General features: G+C 49.2%; 1 protein-coding gene across 1 annotated transcript; it reads left to right on the top strand.

The window, feature by feature from the left end:
• The first annotated feature begins 6,685 nt into the window (after positions 1 to 6,685).
• Positions 6,686 to 11,285, top strand: SRSF6 (serine and arginine rich splicing factor 6). The gene is made up of 6 exons (XM_056507457.1): positions 6,686 to 7,069; positions 7,223 to 7,371; positions 8,627 to 8,754; positions 8,867 to 9,075; positions 9,587 to 9,676; positions 9,788 to 11,285. Exons 1-6 carry the CDS (start codon positions 6,963 to 6,965, stop codon positions 10,146 to 10,148), a joined length of 1,044 nt encoding a protein of 347 aa, XP_056363432.1. The 5' UTR covers positions 6,686 to 6,962; the 3' UTR covers positions 10,149 to 11,285.
• Positions 11,286 to 15,689: the final 4,404 nt, after the last annotated feature.

Below are 15,689 nucleotides of genomic sequence, written 5' to 3'. Positions count from 1 at the left end.
GGCAGGAACTACAGGAAGAAGATTAGTAGGAAAAGGAATAAAACCCCAACGTGTTTTTAAAATTAAAATGCCAGGGGAAAAGAAAACAAACAAAAACAACTTTTTTAAAATTCCCAGTGTGGAAGATCACCACCAGCACTGTTGCCAGAAAAACTGAAGTCTGTGTGAACACCCCTTGGTCCAGCTCTGTCTGAGGGGAGAGGATTTATCCAAGATTCTCACATGGAGAATCCCTGAAAGAAAAATAAGCTGGGAATCCTTGCCTTGCTGTTACAGATATTTGATATCTAGACGACCTGCCTAGGAGTCATATAAAAAATATCACTCCTCTTTTATATTCTTGTAAGCTAGGAGAGGCTGGGGATTTGGGCTTGGACACATCAGTTTTTAGTCTAAGCTCAGGCAGAGGTTTCCCACGTGTTCTGTGATTTTTCTGTCATGGTTTAGTCCCACCTGGCAGCTCAGCCCTGCACAGCCTGTCCCCAGTAGGACAGGGGAGAGAATCAAAAGTGAGAAAAAAACCTCATGGGTTGAGATAAGGACAGTTAATAGGGAAGTAAAAACCACACACACAAGTAGAAGGCAAGGGATTCATCCCCACTTCCTGAGGGCAGGCTCAGCCATCCCCAGGCTCCATCATGGTAACATCACTGCTGGGGTGAGGAGCAGAACAGCCCCTGGCTGTGCCAGTCCTGCTCAGCAACAACTAAAGCATCCCCGTGTTATCAGGGCACAGATCCAAAACACAGCCCCATACCAGCTACTGGGAAGAAAATTCCCTCCATCCCAGTCAACATAAGACATTCCACCCCTTGTTACATATCATTTATGTCATGCTCAGGTCCCACAGCATCCACACAACCTCATTAACTACCAGCCCACTTCCCATCTTTTGATGGGAAGTCCCTGTTCTTTGGACTGCTGTGTAAAATGTCCATGAAATGTCCACAAATGTCCACAAAGCAAGCATTTTCTAAAGTTCATTTAGTCCATGCCTTTGGGCTCCATGGCATGGTGGGCACTCAGGGCTGGAGAAATGCTGTTTGTGGGGATTCAGTTCAGGTCATGCTGCCCTGCAACTGCTTCTTGTGTAGTTCCTCCACTGGTTCAGGTGGTTCAGCTGTACAATTCCCATAACCTGCAACTCAAATCCTAGGTTACAACAATTTGTGTTCATGACAATCTCCACATCTTTGGACCTGATTATTTGGTTTAACAATGCAGTGAACTCTTCCCTCCTTCCCTGCCCCTGCTTCAGCTTGGATTTAATCACAGACTGCAGTCCCTTAGGGGTGTCTCTGCTCCAAGGGGAGCTTTATCCATGAGCCACAGTCTCCACAGGAATATACCTGCTGTGGCACAGACTTATCCAGAGCCACAGAGCTCTGAGTTGCACTGAGTCTGCTCCAGCATGGCCACAACACCTTCAGAGACACACCTGCTCCAGCACAGCATTATCCACAGCCACATTCCCTTTGGGAATGGCCCTGCTCCAGCATGGCCCCACCCCTGCCTTCATCCCTCGGTGTACTAACCCATGGCCACACAGTCTCAGGTGCTCCAGCATGGCCTCAAGCACAGCCATGGATGTTCAAGGTGTACCTGCTGCAGTCTGGACTTTTCCCACAGCACCAGATGCCCTGAGCTGTCCCTTCTTCATGGATTTATCCTTGGCTCACAATCCCTTTGGAGGTACAGCTTTTGCAGGATGGACATGACCACAGCCAGACACTTCCAGAAGTACCTGTCTTGGTATGGAGTTATCAGCTCCTTCAGGGTGTCCTGCTCCCATGTGGACCCATCCCCAGGTCCATGTCCCTTTAGCAGAGAACCTCTTCCTGCACAGGCTCTTCCCAGGTCCCTCTGACAGGAGCTCACCTGGAGTCCCAGCCTGCCCAGCACGGACACAGCAGCAGTGCCACCCTTCCCTGGCTGTCATCCAGGTGTTCCCAGGCACAGCACAGTGAGATGATCAGCACCACAGCCAGCAGGGAATGCCAAAAGCTGCTACTAATGAGCACAAGGCTGCAATCTGACAGTGAGCTGAGCCCCCAGCAAGCACAGGAGCTGCCAATTAACAGCTCAACAGCACTCACACCTATAGATTCCACCCAGCACATTCCAATCAAACCTGTCACTATCTTGAACACTTGGAGCTGCACAGCAGGCACCAAAAAGGACTCGTGGGCTGCTGCACACACAGGCAAAGCAAGCCAAGGGATGAATTCCCCCCTTCCCATGAGCAGGGAGGTGCTCAGCCATGCCCAGGACAGCCAGGCTCTATCGTGGTAACAGGGACCTGGGCAGACAATTGTCACCACTCTGAATATCCCCCACTTCCTCCATCTTCTCTGGCTTTACATTATGGTTTGGGATGTCCCTGGGCTCAGCTGTGCTCATTTGTCCCCACTGTGTTCCCCCTCTCCCAACTCCTTGTGCACTCCTCTTGCTGGGGGAGTGAGGAGCAGAACATCCCTGGCTGTGCCAGTCCTGCTCAGTGACTAAAACACCCCTGAGGTACCAGCACTGTTTCCAGCACAGACACCAGAGCTCTGCTTCCTATGTCACAGATTATGATTAATTACAGATTCACACCTTTGTAGCGAGAGATCAGAACCTTTCACCCTTAGGAGGGAAAAAGATGAATGTAATTTCTTCTTCTGACATTCTTCCCTCCTTCCTCTGTGGAAGAAACACCACACTATTTGTCTGTCTTCATTTCCCTTAAGTGCCCAGGGAAAAGGAAGAAAGGCTTGAACTACAGAGTTGCAGGTACCAGTTGTGCAGCTCCAGCTGATTTGGTGAATGAAACCATAAAACTCCCAGGTTTGGGGGTTTACCCTGAGTCCCAGGAACACACATCCCTCTGAGCGTGAGAAAAGCTGGGGATTCAGGGCTTAGGCTGCTGTGTGCTCATGGGTGTGAGGAACAGGACTGCCAATCAAGGGTAAAAATGACAGGGCACAACAGAGAGAGGTCAGGCACTGATCTGGAAGGATGGAGAAGATAATTGGATCTTATCTGCATCTGCTTTGAGCAACCTCTACCAGCCTATCAGGACTGTGGGAGAGATGAGGTTCACCTCTGGTCACTGTGTCACTGTTTCACAGCCAGTTCTCGTCTTTCAGGATTTCCAACAGATAAAAGAGAAGGAAAAAGGCAGCACAAAGGTGAGGCCATCCTAGTTATTGCCAAGGCTGGTCCCTAAATGGCCTTGGAATAGTGGGGAGATTTTGCCATTCACCCTCTGGGACCCAGGCTGGTCCTAATCTAGGACCAAGGTGGGAGTAAGATAGAGGAAAAATAAACAATGTGAAAAACACATCACTGTATATGAGGGACAAACACTGGAAAAAGGGCAGGGAATGTGAAAAGGAAAGATTTGCAAATGGCTTGAGAGGGCACCGGAGGAAGATGTGGTACCAAGTGAGGAGGCACCTTGAAGACTCTTCATTCCTTCTCAAGGACAGAAATGGAAAAACAAACAAAAGAAAAGGATGAGATCCTAACATTAATCCTCCCTCTCTTTCCTTGTGGCCTCAGCAAATCTCACTCTGCTGCCACCTGCCAAGAGCCTTGAGATATTCCACCAGAGACAGGCAGCACATTATCAGGGCCCTTGAAGCCTGAAAGCCACAACAGGCAGTGCTAGTGCATCAGCAGCCTGTGGGACACAGAGCTCCTCATCCTGTGTGTCACACCCTCTGTGTATTCCAAAAAGCACACAGGGCCCAGGCACTGATGCTTTGGAGAAACGGGCTCTGGCTGTGGAGGCTCTGGCCTGGCTGTGGAGCTGCTCTGGCTGTGCTGACCCAGCCCCAGGGAGGTGACTGTGCTGAGATCCCACTGGATCTGCTCACACACGAGCAGGAGCAGGGAACCATGGCTCCTTTTCCCACCTAGACACTCCCTGACCCAGCAAATGCATTCCTAGTGCCATTTGTCCCTTTCCTGATCTGTCTCGCTCCAGTCTTGCTTTGTGGCCAACTGGTTTGGGGATTTTTGCTTTTGGGAGTTGATTTGTCAGGTTTGTCTCATTACAGCAGAACCAATTCCCTCATGTACTTTTGTTTGGCAGCCTGTGGTCCCAGGGTGGGCAGGACCAAAGCTCAGCTCTCTGTGTGCACAAAAACCAGCTGGGGAAGCACAGGGCCTGTGATCATTCCCACCCTGTATGGCCCTGAGCTGAACAGGACATTTCATCCACATCCAGGGCACAGCACAGGGATGCTCTCCCCAGGAAAAGTGCCAAGGGCTCAGAGGTTGCATGGATAGCACTTTTGCCATCAGGAATTTATTTTTCCCTGCTGGAACAGGGAAAGAAATCCTTTATACTGAGAGGCAGAGATGTTGAAATGAGCATCATCACCCATGAGACAGCTTTTATGGGCTGTGAAAACAGCACTGAAGGGCAGATATTTGGAGAAAGGCAGTTCCTCAGGGCTCTGATCTTGAAGAGCATCCACCTGTGGAGAAGCCCTTAAAAACAAGTTGAGTTTTCCTTCTTATCCTTGAACTTTAGTCCAGGCTTTCACACTGCCTTCGCTGGGATGGTTTAGCTGCACCTGTCTAATGGGGTTGTTTCCAGTGCTTACAGCAGCTCCATAGGTGCCAGCACCTATGGACAATAACAGCTGAATGCCCCATTGAGGGTTTTTAAATTTGTGCCAAGGAGTCATTTGCTGGGGAGAACAGGAGTGGAAAATCAGCCAACAGAATCCAGCTATGGTGGGGAGAGGAGGTTTAGGACTAGGCACTACAACCTGCAGTTTTCCCAAAGGAGACACACATTATTTAAATAATGGGTTTTTACATTTTAAGTCTTTGGTAGAATTAATCCTTTAGTTCTGTGTATGCCCCACTCAGTGCAATGGTGTTGCTGCCCAGACAAGAGGCTCAGAGACACTGTGACACTTCAGTAATAAACTCACTGCCTGTTGTACTATGTGAATCAAGCTTTTATTAAATGAGAAAAAACTGAGACTCGAGAGATTCTCCCAGTTCTGTAACTCAAACTCAGCAGCTGCTTTGTCACAGATTCACTCAGGGCAGCACCCTGCAAAGGGAAGGCAGTGATGGTGCCCTGGGCTGTCACAGACAGGGATTTTCCATCATGGAAGCATGAGGTGAACACAAGCTGCTTTTAAAGCAGCTGGCAAAAATCCTGGAGTAGGACCAAATATGGGTTTTTTACTATTGTGATTATGTAGTATGCAACATAAAAATATTATCTGCATTAAGATAGAAATGCCTTTATAAAATGTAAATATTGAATGTAATACAAGTATAATAATTAGATAAACAGAAGTTTGTCTCAAATATGCAAATCATAGTGTACAATATGAATACTTTGAATGTAAAGAACAGCATACTGCAACAGTGCGTTTATCCACATATTGAGAGGATTTTTATCAACAAACTGGGAGAATTTTCCTAATTCAGAACATTAAAGGGAAGTCAGGACACACTCTTGGTGACTCCAGGCTGGTGTTTGGGATTCTCCTGCAGGGACTCCACAGTCAGAGCCCTTGGGGCAGCCCGGGCTCTGGAGGTCGTGACAAGAGCTCTGAGGGACCGATCCCAGAGCAATGTGGGACTGATCCCAGAGCTCTGAGGGACTGATCGCGGGAGTTCTGTGGGACTGATCCCAGAGCTCTGAGGGACTGATCCCGAGAGTTCTGTGGGACTGATCCCAGAGCTCTGAGGGACTGATCCCGAGAGTTCTGTGGGACTGATCCCAGAGCTCTGAGGGACTGATCGCGGGAGTTCTGTGGGACTGATCCCGGAGCTCTGAGGGACTGATCGCGGGAGTTCTGTGGGACCGATCCCAAAGCAATGTGGGACCGATCCCAGAGCAATGTGGGACCGATCCCGGAGCTCTGAGGGACCGATCCCGGAGCTCTGTGGGACTGATCCCAGAGCTCTGTGGGACTGATCCCGAGAGTTCTGTGGGACCGATCCCGGAGCTCTGAGGGACTGATCCCAGAGCAATGTGGGACTGATCCCAGAGCTCTGTGGGACTGATCCCGAGAGTTCTGCGGGACCGATCCCAGAGCAATGTGGGACTGATCCCGGAGCTCTGAGGGACCGATCCCGGAGCTCTGGAGGACTGATCCCGGAGCTCTGAGGGACTGATCCCGGAGCTCTGCAGGACTGATCCCGGGAGTTCTGAGGGACCGATCCTGGATCTCTGCGGGACTGATCCCGGAGCTCTGCGGGACTGATCCCGGGAGTTCTGCGGGACCGATCCTGGAGCTCTGCAGGACTGATCCCAGAGCTCTGAGGGACTGATCCCGGAGCTCTGCGGGACTGATGCCGGAGCTCTGAGGGACCGATCCTGGATCTCTGCGGGACTGATCCCGGTAGCTCTGTGGGACTGATCCAGGCGCTCTGCGGGACTGATCCCGGGAGTTCTGCGGGACTGATCCCGGGAGTTCTGCGGGACTGATCCCGGGAGTTCTGCGGGACTGATCCTGGGAGTTCTGAGGGACCGATCCCGGAGCTCTGCAGGACTGATCCCGGGAGTTCTGTGGGACTGACCCCCGGAGCTCCGCGGGACCGATCCTGGCGATCTGCGAGACTGACCGCGTGACGCGCCGCGCATGGTGGCGCATGCGCAGAACCGCGCGCAGCTCCCGCGCGCCCGCCGGGCCGGACCCCGCCCGCGCCCCCGCGTGCGCGCGCCCGTAGCGCTCTACCGCTGCTCCCGAGCGCGCGCGGCGGCGTGGTTACGTCACGCGGGCTCCGCCTCTCTGTATAAAAGCGGCGGCGGGCGGCGGGCGCCATTGTGGTGCACCAGGCCCGGCCGTGCGGAGGGGGCCCGCAGCGCTTCCGCCCCTCACGCCGTCAGCGCTCTTGCTCCTTCTTTCTTTCTCTGTCGTTCTTCTTCTGTCTCTCTTCCTTCCTCTTTCTCCTCCTCTCGACTCCTCTCCCTCCCTTCCTCCCCCCCCTCCGCCGCGGACATGCCGCGCGTCTACATCGGTCGCCTGAGCTACCACGTCCGGGAGAAGGACATCCAGCGCTTCTTCAGCGGCTACGGCCGCCTGCTCGAGGTCGATCTCAAAAACGGGTGAGCGCCGTTGCTCCGTCCGCCGCTCCCGAGGGCCCCGGGCCGGGCCCGTCCATGTCGCGGCCGCTGCCGCGTGGCGCCGGCGCAAGATGGCGGCCGGGGGGAGCGGAGCGGGGGGGCCGCGGCCTGAGCGGGCCTTTCTCCTCTGCCCAGCTACGGCTTCGTGGAGTTCGAGGACTCCCGCGACGCCGACGATGCCGTATACGAGCTGAACGGGAAGGACCTGTGCGGGGAGCGGGTTATTGTGGAGCACGCCCGCGGCCCCCGCCGCGACAGGGACGGCTACAGCTACAGCAGCCGCAGTGAGTCCGGGCCCGTCCCTCCCCGCGGGGCTCGGGGCGGCGGCGGGCAGGGCTGGGGCGGGCAGGGCTCGGCTGGCAGCGAGCCCCGGGGCTGGGTGCGGGGGGTTGTTAGCAGGGGGGTACCCGGTGCCCCGCTGCGGCCGCAGCGTTATCCCGGCACCAGCGGCGCCTCGGGTATCCCGGAGCAGTTCTGGCTGCCAGATCGCGGCCTTCTAGAAAGGGTTTGCTCTGCTGATAACCGCTCCAGTATTCCTGGGAGCGTTTAGATGTGACAGCGATGTTGCATCAGTAATATTAGCGTATCGTTGTGTAACTGGGGGAGAATCGCTCAGCTGTGTGATTGATTCAGTTGGATATATGGGAGGGGGGACGGGGGGAGGTTTTGGAGCAGGAATCTCTTGTGCTGAAGGGGGGGTATTGTAAATTTTTCTGTGCTCGGCTCGTGTAGCTTCTTGAGCTGAGCTGTGTAGAGCTTGAACGGCCTAGTACTGTAATTAAAAGTACTAAGGTTGATTTTTCGGTGGTGTTTGGAAGCGTGGTGTTGGGGGGGTGGGTTTCTGTCTTTTTAAAAAAATCAAATGTATGTTGTTTTAAAATTGTTGCATGTTCAATTCAAACTTTTTAACAAGTCCTTGATGTTTCAATTTAAAAGTGACCAGTGGGGCTGAGGCTGTGTCCACTGAGGCTAAGATGACTGCCTTTCCTGGCCATGGCTTTTCCATACATTGTGTGACCCTTGCCCTATGACCCTTTGGCTGACCTTACCGGAAGCCATGACGACAGCAGCCTTTTGCCATTAGACGCAGGGTGATGGTGAGGATTCCAAGGGTTAGACAAAACTGGTTAAACTGAACTAGGTGACTGTTACCTTGCGTGTTTTGTGGCCAAACCACCACCAAAAACCTCATACTGTGATGTAAGTACTTAGTGTAACTAGTAAACGTTTTTGTAAAATGTAGAAATGCATGTAATCAGTTAAGTTTTATATTTTACAATGTTCTGTAAAATAAAACTTAGCAAGGTGAATCTAATAAGGAGCAGTCACTCTCTAACAGATCTTAGGAGCACAGACTTGTAGGATGTTAGTCTGTTTGATTTGCCATTAATATAGATCATGGCAAAATTGCAAAGTTTATTGGAGGCTTAGCGAAATAAAGTCCTACTCCAGTAAATATGACTGTTAAACTAACTTTTTCAGAACATTGAGCTTCCTTCATGCTAGGAGACGACCTAACTTTGTTTCTTTGTACACAAGGTGGGGGTGGTGGCGGATATAGCAGTCGGAGACAGTCGGGACGAGATAAATACGGACCACCCGTTCGTACAGAGTTCAGGCTGATTGTTGAGAACCTTTCCAGTCGCTGTAGTTGGCAAGATTTAAAAGTAGGTATTGATCTTCTGTGTGGAGTCTGTTGTGAAAAAATAATAAGTGTGTGTGCGCATTGAGTGCTGCTTGCAGAGCACCCCGTTGTGTAAGTGCCTGTGCTCCCTGCAGGATTTCATGAGGCAGGCTGGGGAGGTGACCTATGCAGATGCCCACAAAGAACGTACAAATGAAGGAGTGATCGAGTTCCGGTCCTACTCGGACATGAAGCGTGCCCTGGACAAGCTGGATGGCACAGAGATAAACGGCAGGAAGATCAGGCTGGTGGAGGACAAGCCACGCTCCAGCCACAGACGATCCTACTCAGGGAGCAGGTCCAGGTAACTCAGGGGGCACGCTGGGCACCCTACCTGCAGCAGTTACCTTCAGCTGATGATGTAGCAATAGGAGGAAGCCTAAGTGTAGAAGGAAATTTTACATCATACAACAAAGCTGCGTTTGAGCAGTTTTTTGCATGTGAAACCTCAGATGCAGTTCACTGACAGCATGTTGAACCCACCCTGGTGGAACCACCTTTGCTCTTGAGAAAATCTGAAGCAACTTTTCTCTGTTAGATTATTCTACTAGATAGCACAGTGTATTAGATGCGTTCAGAAAGATTCTTCCCTGTGAGAATGGATTTCCCAGAGCAGCTGTGGCTGTCCCTGGATCCCTGGAAGTGTCCAAGGCTAGGCTGGATGGGGCTTGGAACAACCTGGGCTAGTGAAAGGTGTTCCTGCCCATGGCAGGGGGTGGAACAAGGTGATCTTTAAGATTCCTTCCATCCTGTACTTGATGATGGAGGGCACAAGCAGGCAGAGTGGAAGGGAATGACATTGTAAATGTCTGCAGGTCACGATCCAGGAGACGGTCTAGAAGCAGAAGTCGGAGAAGTCGGAGCAGCCGCAGCAGGTCCCGTAGTGTCTCCAAAAGCCGTTCCCGGTAAGTGCCCCAGAGTTAATCCTGCCACTGCAGCAGCTCCCTCCCTGACAGGTGTTTGCAGCTGGTGGAATCACACTGCAAGCCATTGAGAATAAACTCTCTCTTGCAAAGATCTAAATCCAGGTCACGAAGCAAAGACCGCTCCCGTTCCCGATCCAAAAGCAGGAAGTCCAGATCAAAGAGCAAATCCAAACCCAAGTCTGACAGGGGTTCGCGCTCGCACAGCAGATCCAAGGAGAAGTCTGAGAAGTCCCGGTCCAGATCCAGGTCCAGGTCTCGATCTCCAAAAGAAAATGGTAAAGGGGATGCTAAGTCCAAGTCCAGGTCCAGGAGCAGGTCTCGCTCCCACTCCCCGCAGCAGCAGCCGTCTGCCAAGGCTCGCTCCGAGTCGCCGCCCAAAAGAGCCTCCAGGTCCCGCTCCAGGTCCCGCTCAAAGTCCCGCTCGCGATCAAGATCCAGTTCAAGAGATTAGGACTAAAACTCTCCTCTCACCTTGCACACTATTATGGAACATTTTCCTACCTGTCAGGCCATTAGTGTTATGTTAGTTGGTTCACAAGTTGGTTTTTTCTCTTGCAGGAATGAATGGCCTAAGAGCTAAAGACGTAAAGGTTTAATTTGTATCCCAGATTTGACAATACCAGGTGGAATGCTGGTACAAAGCAGGAATAGTCCCCCTTTTATAGAAATTGAGCTGAAAGTTTGATTTTATAGCATTTCTGCAAGAGTAACTTAACTACTCTTAAATGCAAAGTGGTTTTTATATTAAAAATAAACTGAATATAAACAGGCTTAAATACGGGCTTTTTGAAAGTATCCTTTTTTCCTATTATTTTCATGGCATTACAACTATGGGTGTCATTAGCTTCATAGGTTTCAGCTTGCTGCCAAAGGCAGAATTGCCTTGCTGGGCAGGTCACACAGTTTGTCTTAATTTTGGGAGCAGGTGGCAAACTGTATAAACCAGGAACAGTACTAGGAAGATTTTAGACCAGCAATAAACTCAAGTTGGAGGACTTACCTTGTACCTTGACTTGCCAAAAGAACATTCCCCCCATACTGAGACTGTATTAAAGGTAACAAAGGTACTCTGGAACCTGTATCCTATAGTATTGGTGAAAACCCCTTTGTTCCAGACTTGAAAGAATAAAAGCTTTCTGACATTTCTTGCTTGAATCTCAAGTGTCACTGTTGTCAGACACGAAGGTGTCTCTTGGATGTGGTCCAAGTCATTAGTATGCTGTATGGTTTGTCAGCCTCTGAATCCCCATTGGATATGAAGCCCAGGTAAAGAAATCTGTCTTCCCTCCCCTTTGACTCACTTTTGTTAACGTTTTGCTTCAGACTAGGAGAATTATAATCATCTTGTGTGTAGGTCCGAACTTTATTGGAAATGTAATCTCTTGGAGCTAGAGTTCTAGTTTTAACAAAGGCTTTGCTAAACCACAGTTGCCAATTCACTAAAATTGTGGAATAGGACTTGTCCCAGGAATTCCCCTTTATAGTTAAATTGATTTTTTGTAACATGCAGTAGCAAACAGTAGAACTGCCTTGTACTCTTTATACAACGTGTAGTTTGACTTGTATAAAATTAAATTGGTGACTCAGACTCTTGTGTTCATTGCAGTGAAATGGGATTCTTGCTCTGCCTTGTGCTGGGGAAATCACAACTCACCCTGCTCTTATGGAGAAAGCTTCTTTAGTTTAGTGAGACTTGGTAGCTCTTGACAGGCTCTTGGTGGTGTGCCTGAGACCAGCACAAGCTCTTGGTGTCCCAGTGTGTCACTTGTCCTCTCTGCAGGAGTGGCTGGGTGTGACAGCTGTACCTCTGCTCCCTAGTTTACTTTCCCAGAGGAACTGGGTCAGCATGGGGCACATCTGAAATGTCACTTGATGCCTGCTTGTCTTTCCTGGAATTTCATCATGCTGTAAACAAGTCTGAAATTCAGTGTCTCATCACTTCCTGACCATCTCTGCAAAGCTGAGCTTTGCCTGTTGCAGGTGAGTATCCGTGCTGGTGGCAGAGGGGTTCCTAGGGAGAGTGATCAGTTCTGAGCTCCTGGAGCCCGAGCTGGAGTGGTTCCACACCTCCTGTTGCCATAAGATCAGGTTATCAGCCTGGGTGCTGCAGTGTTATCTGCACCTGACCCTGGTGGTAATTTGTGATAAGGAGTTTGGGTCAAATTGGAGGTTTTTTGCTGAGGGTGGTGTATTTCAGCATGAGTAGAAAAATAGTGTTGCAGTGTTGATTAGTGCAGGGTCTGAGATGGGAGGGGAGTACTGGGGCCTCCTGCAGAATTCAGACTGGGCAAGAGCAGTTAAGTTCAGGTTTACAGCCTGGTTATACTTGTGATCATGGAGTAGGTCAGACTTCAGAGGGAACTGCTCCTCTTTGTAAAACGACTTTGCAGAGAGCTCTGGTAAAATGTGCATCACACTCCTGAAAAGAAGGATTGAGCTTGGAGCTCAGCAGGTTGAAAAATACATGTGCATATTCCCAGCTTGTGTCTGTGTTACCACACAACAAGATGTTGACCATTACTCTTTTGTAGATAAGACTTTGTTTGTAAAACTGATGCCAGTTCTGCCTGGGGTCGTCCTGGCCACTTGGGAGCTGTGGGCACCCCAGTCTTGGTCAGCAGTGCAGTGATGGCTCTTGCCCAGCTGGCTGAGCTGAGATTGCTGGGACAGTGGTTATGTTTTGAGTCCTTATGAATTACAGAGACAGGCCAGATTGCATAGAACCAATTTACCTCAAACTCCTTTAAATACTGAGATTTTTTTCTGTTTTCCTGGAGCCACATTGCCTGTCTCCTTTGGCTGCTGCCCTTCACCATGCAAATGAAGCCAAGATTCCTTGACATGACTCATCCTTCTGGAGGGCTTTCCTTTGGAAAGCTGGGAGGATTTTGGTAGTGCCAGATCCTTGTGTTAATGCTGTAAGGAAACAGCAAAACCCAAACACCCTCTGTGTTCCATCTCTGTCAGCAGCACTTTTTGTGGGAGTGGAACACTCTGAGGCTGGTGTGTTTTGGTCATCAGAAGTGTGAGTTTTCCTGAGATCTCTTCTGGATGTGATGAAAGGAGTTGGGATAAATCTCCATCCAAGAGTAAAAGAGTAAAAGGCATGCTGGCTGCAGGTGCCTGCAGTAGCAGCAATAGTTTGATGGGAAAACTACATGGCATTGTCATAACTCAATTTTTCACCTGATCCTGGAAACATCCTTTGGGGATATGCTTCAGAACCAGGCTACCTGACTTTTTGTTGTTGTTGTTGTTTTTGTGGTTTTTGGGGATTGTTTTTTTTTCCATTTGGTATAATCAATATAAATTTGTCTTTAAAAAGACAAAAGAGAAACCTGCCTTTTCATCAAATGTGGGGTGCAGGTTTGACAAAATCTAATGTCCTGTAACAAATTGTGGGAGAAATTAACACTACAGTTAAAAGTGAAACTTAGATTCTGGGACTATATTTGCAGTCTGGTTCTGGCCTTTTCCTATATTTGAAAAAATAACCCTCCATATGTTTTGTTTTTTGACATAGATGCAAGTTTTGAATTTTAATCATAGAATCCCAGACTGGTTTGGACTGGAGGGACCTTAAAGCCCATCCAGTCCCACCCACTGCCATGGGCAGGGACACCTGCCACCAGCCCAGGTTGCTCCAAGCCTCATCCAGCCTGGCCTTGGACACTTCCAGGGATGGAGCAGCCACAGCCTCTATTTGATTCACTTTTTATTTGATTCTGTGTCAGGAAGAGTAGTGTTGCTGTAATGAAGGACACAACTCTGTGTCTGATGTACACTAAATTAAATCTCTCACCCTGCAATATCAGTGCTTGGAGCAAAGCTGAGGGGCCCAAGTAAGTGACCCTCCTTTTTCTTGCATTTCTACCTCTAAATTATGTGGTTTCACACTCTCTTTCCAATTTGCAAATGAGTCTGTCCCAGTCCTGATTGTAACCACCTTTAGATGAGCAATGGGGAGGGGCATTTAAAACAAATCTTTGATTTCTTCACACATTGAATGACTTGAACTATTTCCAATTCCTGCTGAAGTCTAGTTTAGGTTGTCACTATAACATCCATGGAGCAATTTCATCCATCAAAGAGCAAAAGCTGTGAAAGCAGGAACTTGGCTGAGGAGCCTGGAAATCCCAACAAATTGCTGAGGAGCTGGGAATGTCTTTGAGAGGTGATGCAAACCCTGGGATCATTTGAAAGATGCATCACTTGGATGTGGTTGGTGATAAAGTTCCTACAACACCCTCAGCAACTCTTTTCTCTGCTAGCTTTGTCAGGGCTGTTTAAAGCAAGCAGCAAGATATTACTTGAAAAGGTGAGAAGCACAACTAACAAATACTGCTCAGTGTAGTGGTGGCAGTTCAGGAATTTTATCTATGTATCCTTAGGTTCATGATGGTCACTTTTACACTGTGATCACCCTTTTTTCTTTTTTTTTTTTTTCAGTTAGGTGAAAAGGGTGAAATAGCAGAATATGAGCTCAACTCTCACAGCTCCCTCACACATTATTAGTTTGCTAAATGTGTGTGTAGGTGTCAGAGGGGAAGTTCCAGCTGTTTCATAATCCAGTAAAACTTTGCAATAAACAAACTGCTCTGAAGTGCCTCAAACTTCCTTTTAGCAACATCTGTCTTTACCAGGCTGGGTTGAAAGCATATAGGTGTGTTCCTGTGGGAGAGGGGATGGCAGAGCAGTTGGTGTGATCCACTGAGCACAGGATGATGCCTGCAGCTAATGCATGGCTCTGGGTGTAGATCACACTGGCTTGTACTAGCCTGAGGTTTTGGGTATGATTCTGGGTGATTCTCTGACTCAAGGGCAAAATCCTCTTGTTCACACGAAGTGGCTTTTGGAAGGTTGTCTAATTTAGAATATCTTAATTGAACTCTTTTTGTTCATTTTAGGAGCCGACACTTAAGTCTTGATCTCGTGTTTTTCCATTGGGTAAGAACTGAGTGCAGTGATTTTGGTCCAAAATGCCAAAAGCAGGTGACAGCAGGATTGGAAGTGACAGCCTGTGCTGTCACACTACAGTGGGGGGGCTGTAGATTAATTACAGGCATGTGCAGCTCCTTCAAATGGAAATAAGAAGTTTGTGCTGTTAAGCCACTGTTCAGTGGATCACAGCTCATGGCCTGGTGTGAGCACAGTGCACAACTGCACCCAGGTGAGCTGGGAGCAGAATGGGGTCCAGTGCAAAATGCTTTCCCCTGCACAGCTCTTGTGCTCCTTGTTCTGCTCAGCGTCAGCACGAGAGGAAAATAACCCAGCACAGTCTCTTGTGATCTCAGTAGTGCCAGGGATGCTGTACAATTCACCTGGGGGATGCCACAGCAGCTCCTGTTCTGCTCAGCTCTGCTTCAAGCATGGAATAAGTGCTGACAGTAACAGGAGACACAAGAAAAATCTTTCTGAAAGAACCTCTCCAGATACCTTGTCTGGGTGTGTTTACTGACAATTAAAACCAGTTGCTCTGTGACACTGGAAGTGTAATCCCCCACTTTCCATCATTCAGGTGTCAGCTGTGTACGTGTGGCAGCCCAGACCAGAATTGTTCTGTAGCTCTCCACACACAACATCCTCCTAGAAAGCATGAAACTGATCCACAGCGACCTTCTCAGTGGGAATAAAAGCTGTGGATGGCAGTAGCTTTCTTTGCTTCACATTTTATGAGGTCTCTGTCAGGTTTTTGGAACATGACTGTGGGTGAGGACAGGAGTGACAGGCACTACCATTTCTGCATGCTGCCATCCTGTGACTAGCAGGATGCTCTGGGGATGAATCCCAGCCAAGCAAGTCCCAGAGCAGCACAGCCCTGCACACACTGGGTCTCAGGGGACTAATGGCACAGCAGAGTTGAAAAATCCATGTAAGAATAAATTAAATCACAAAACCATTACAAAGAGCTAAGTTTAAGTAAACAAAAGTTCATAGAATCCCAGAACAGCTCAAGCTGGAGGGGATCCATAAGGATCACTGAGTCCAAAAC

This window comes from Oenanthe melanoleuca, chromosome 20 (genome assembly GCF_029582105.1).
Source record: "Oenanthe melanoleuca isolate GR-GAL-2019-014 chromosome 20, OMel1.0, whole genome shotgun sequence".
Lineage (NCBI taxonomy): Eukaryota > Metazoa > Chordata > Aves > Passeriformes > Muscicapidae > Oenanthe > Oenanthe melanoleuca.
The sequence above is the reverse complement of the archived record's forward strand: the minus strand, read 5'-3'. Positions and strand labels throughout refer to the sequence as shown.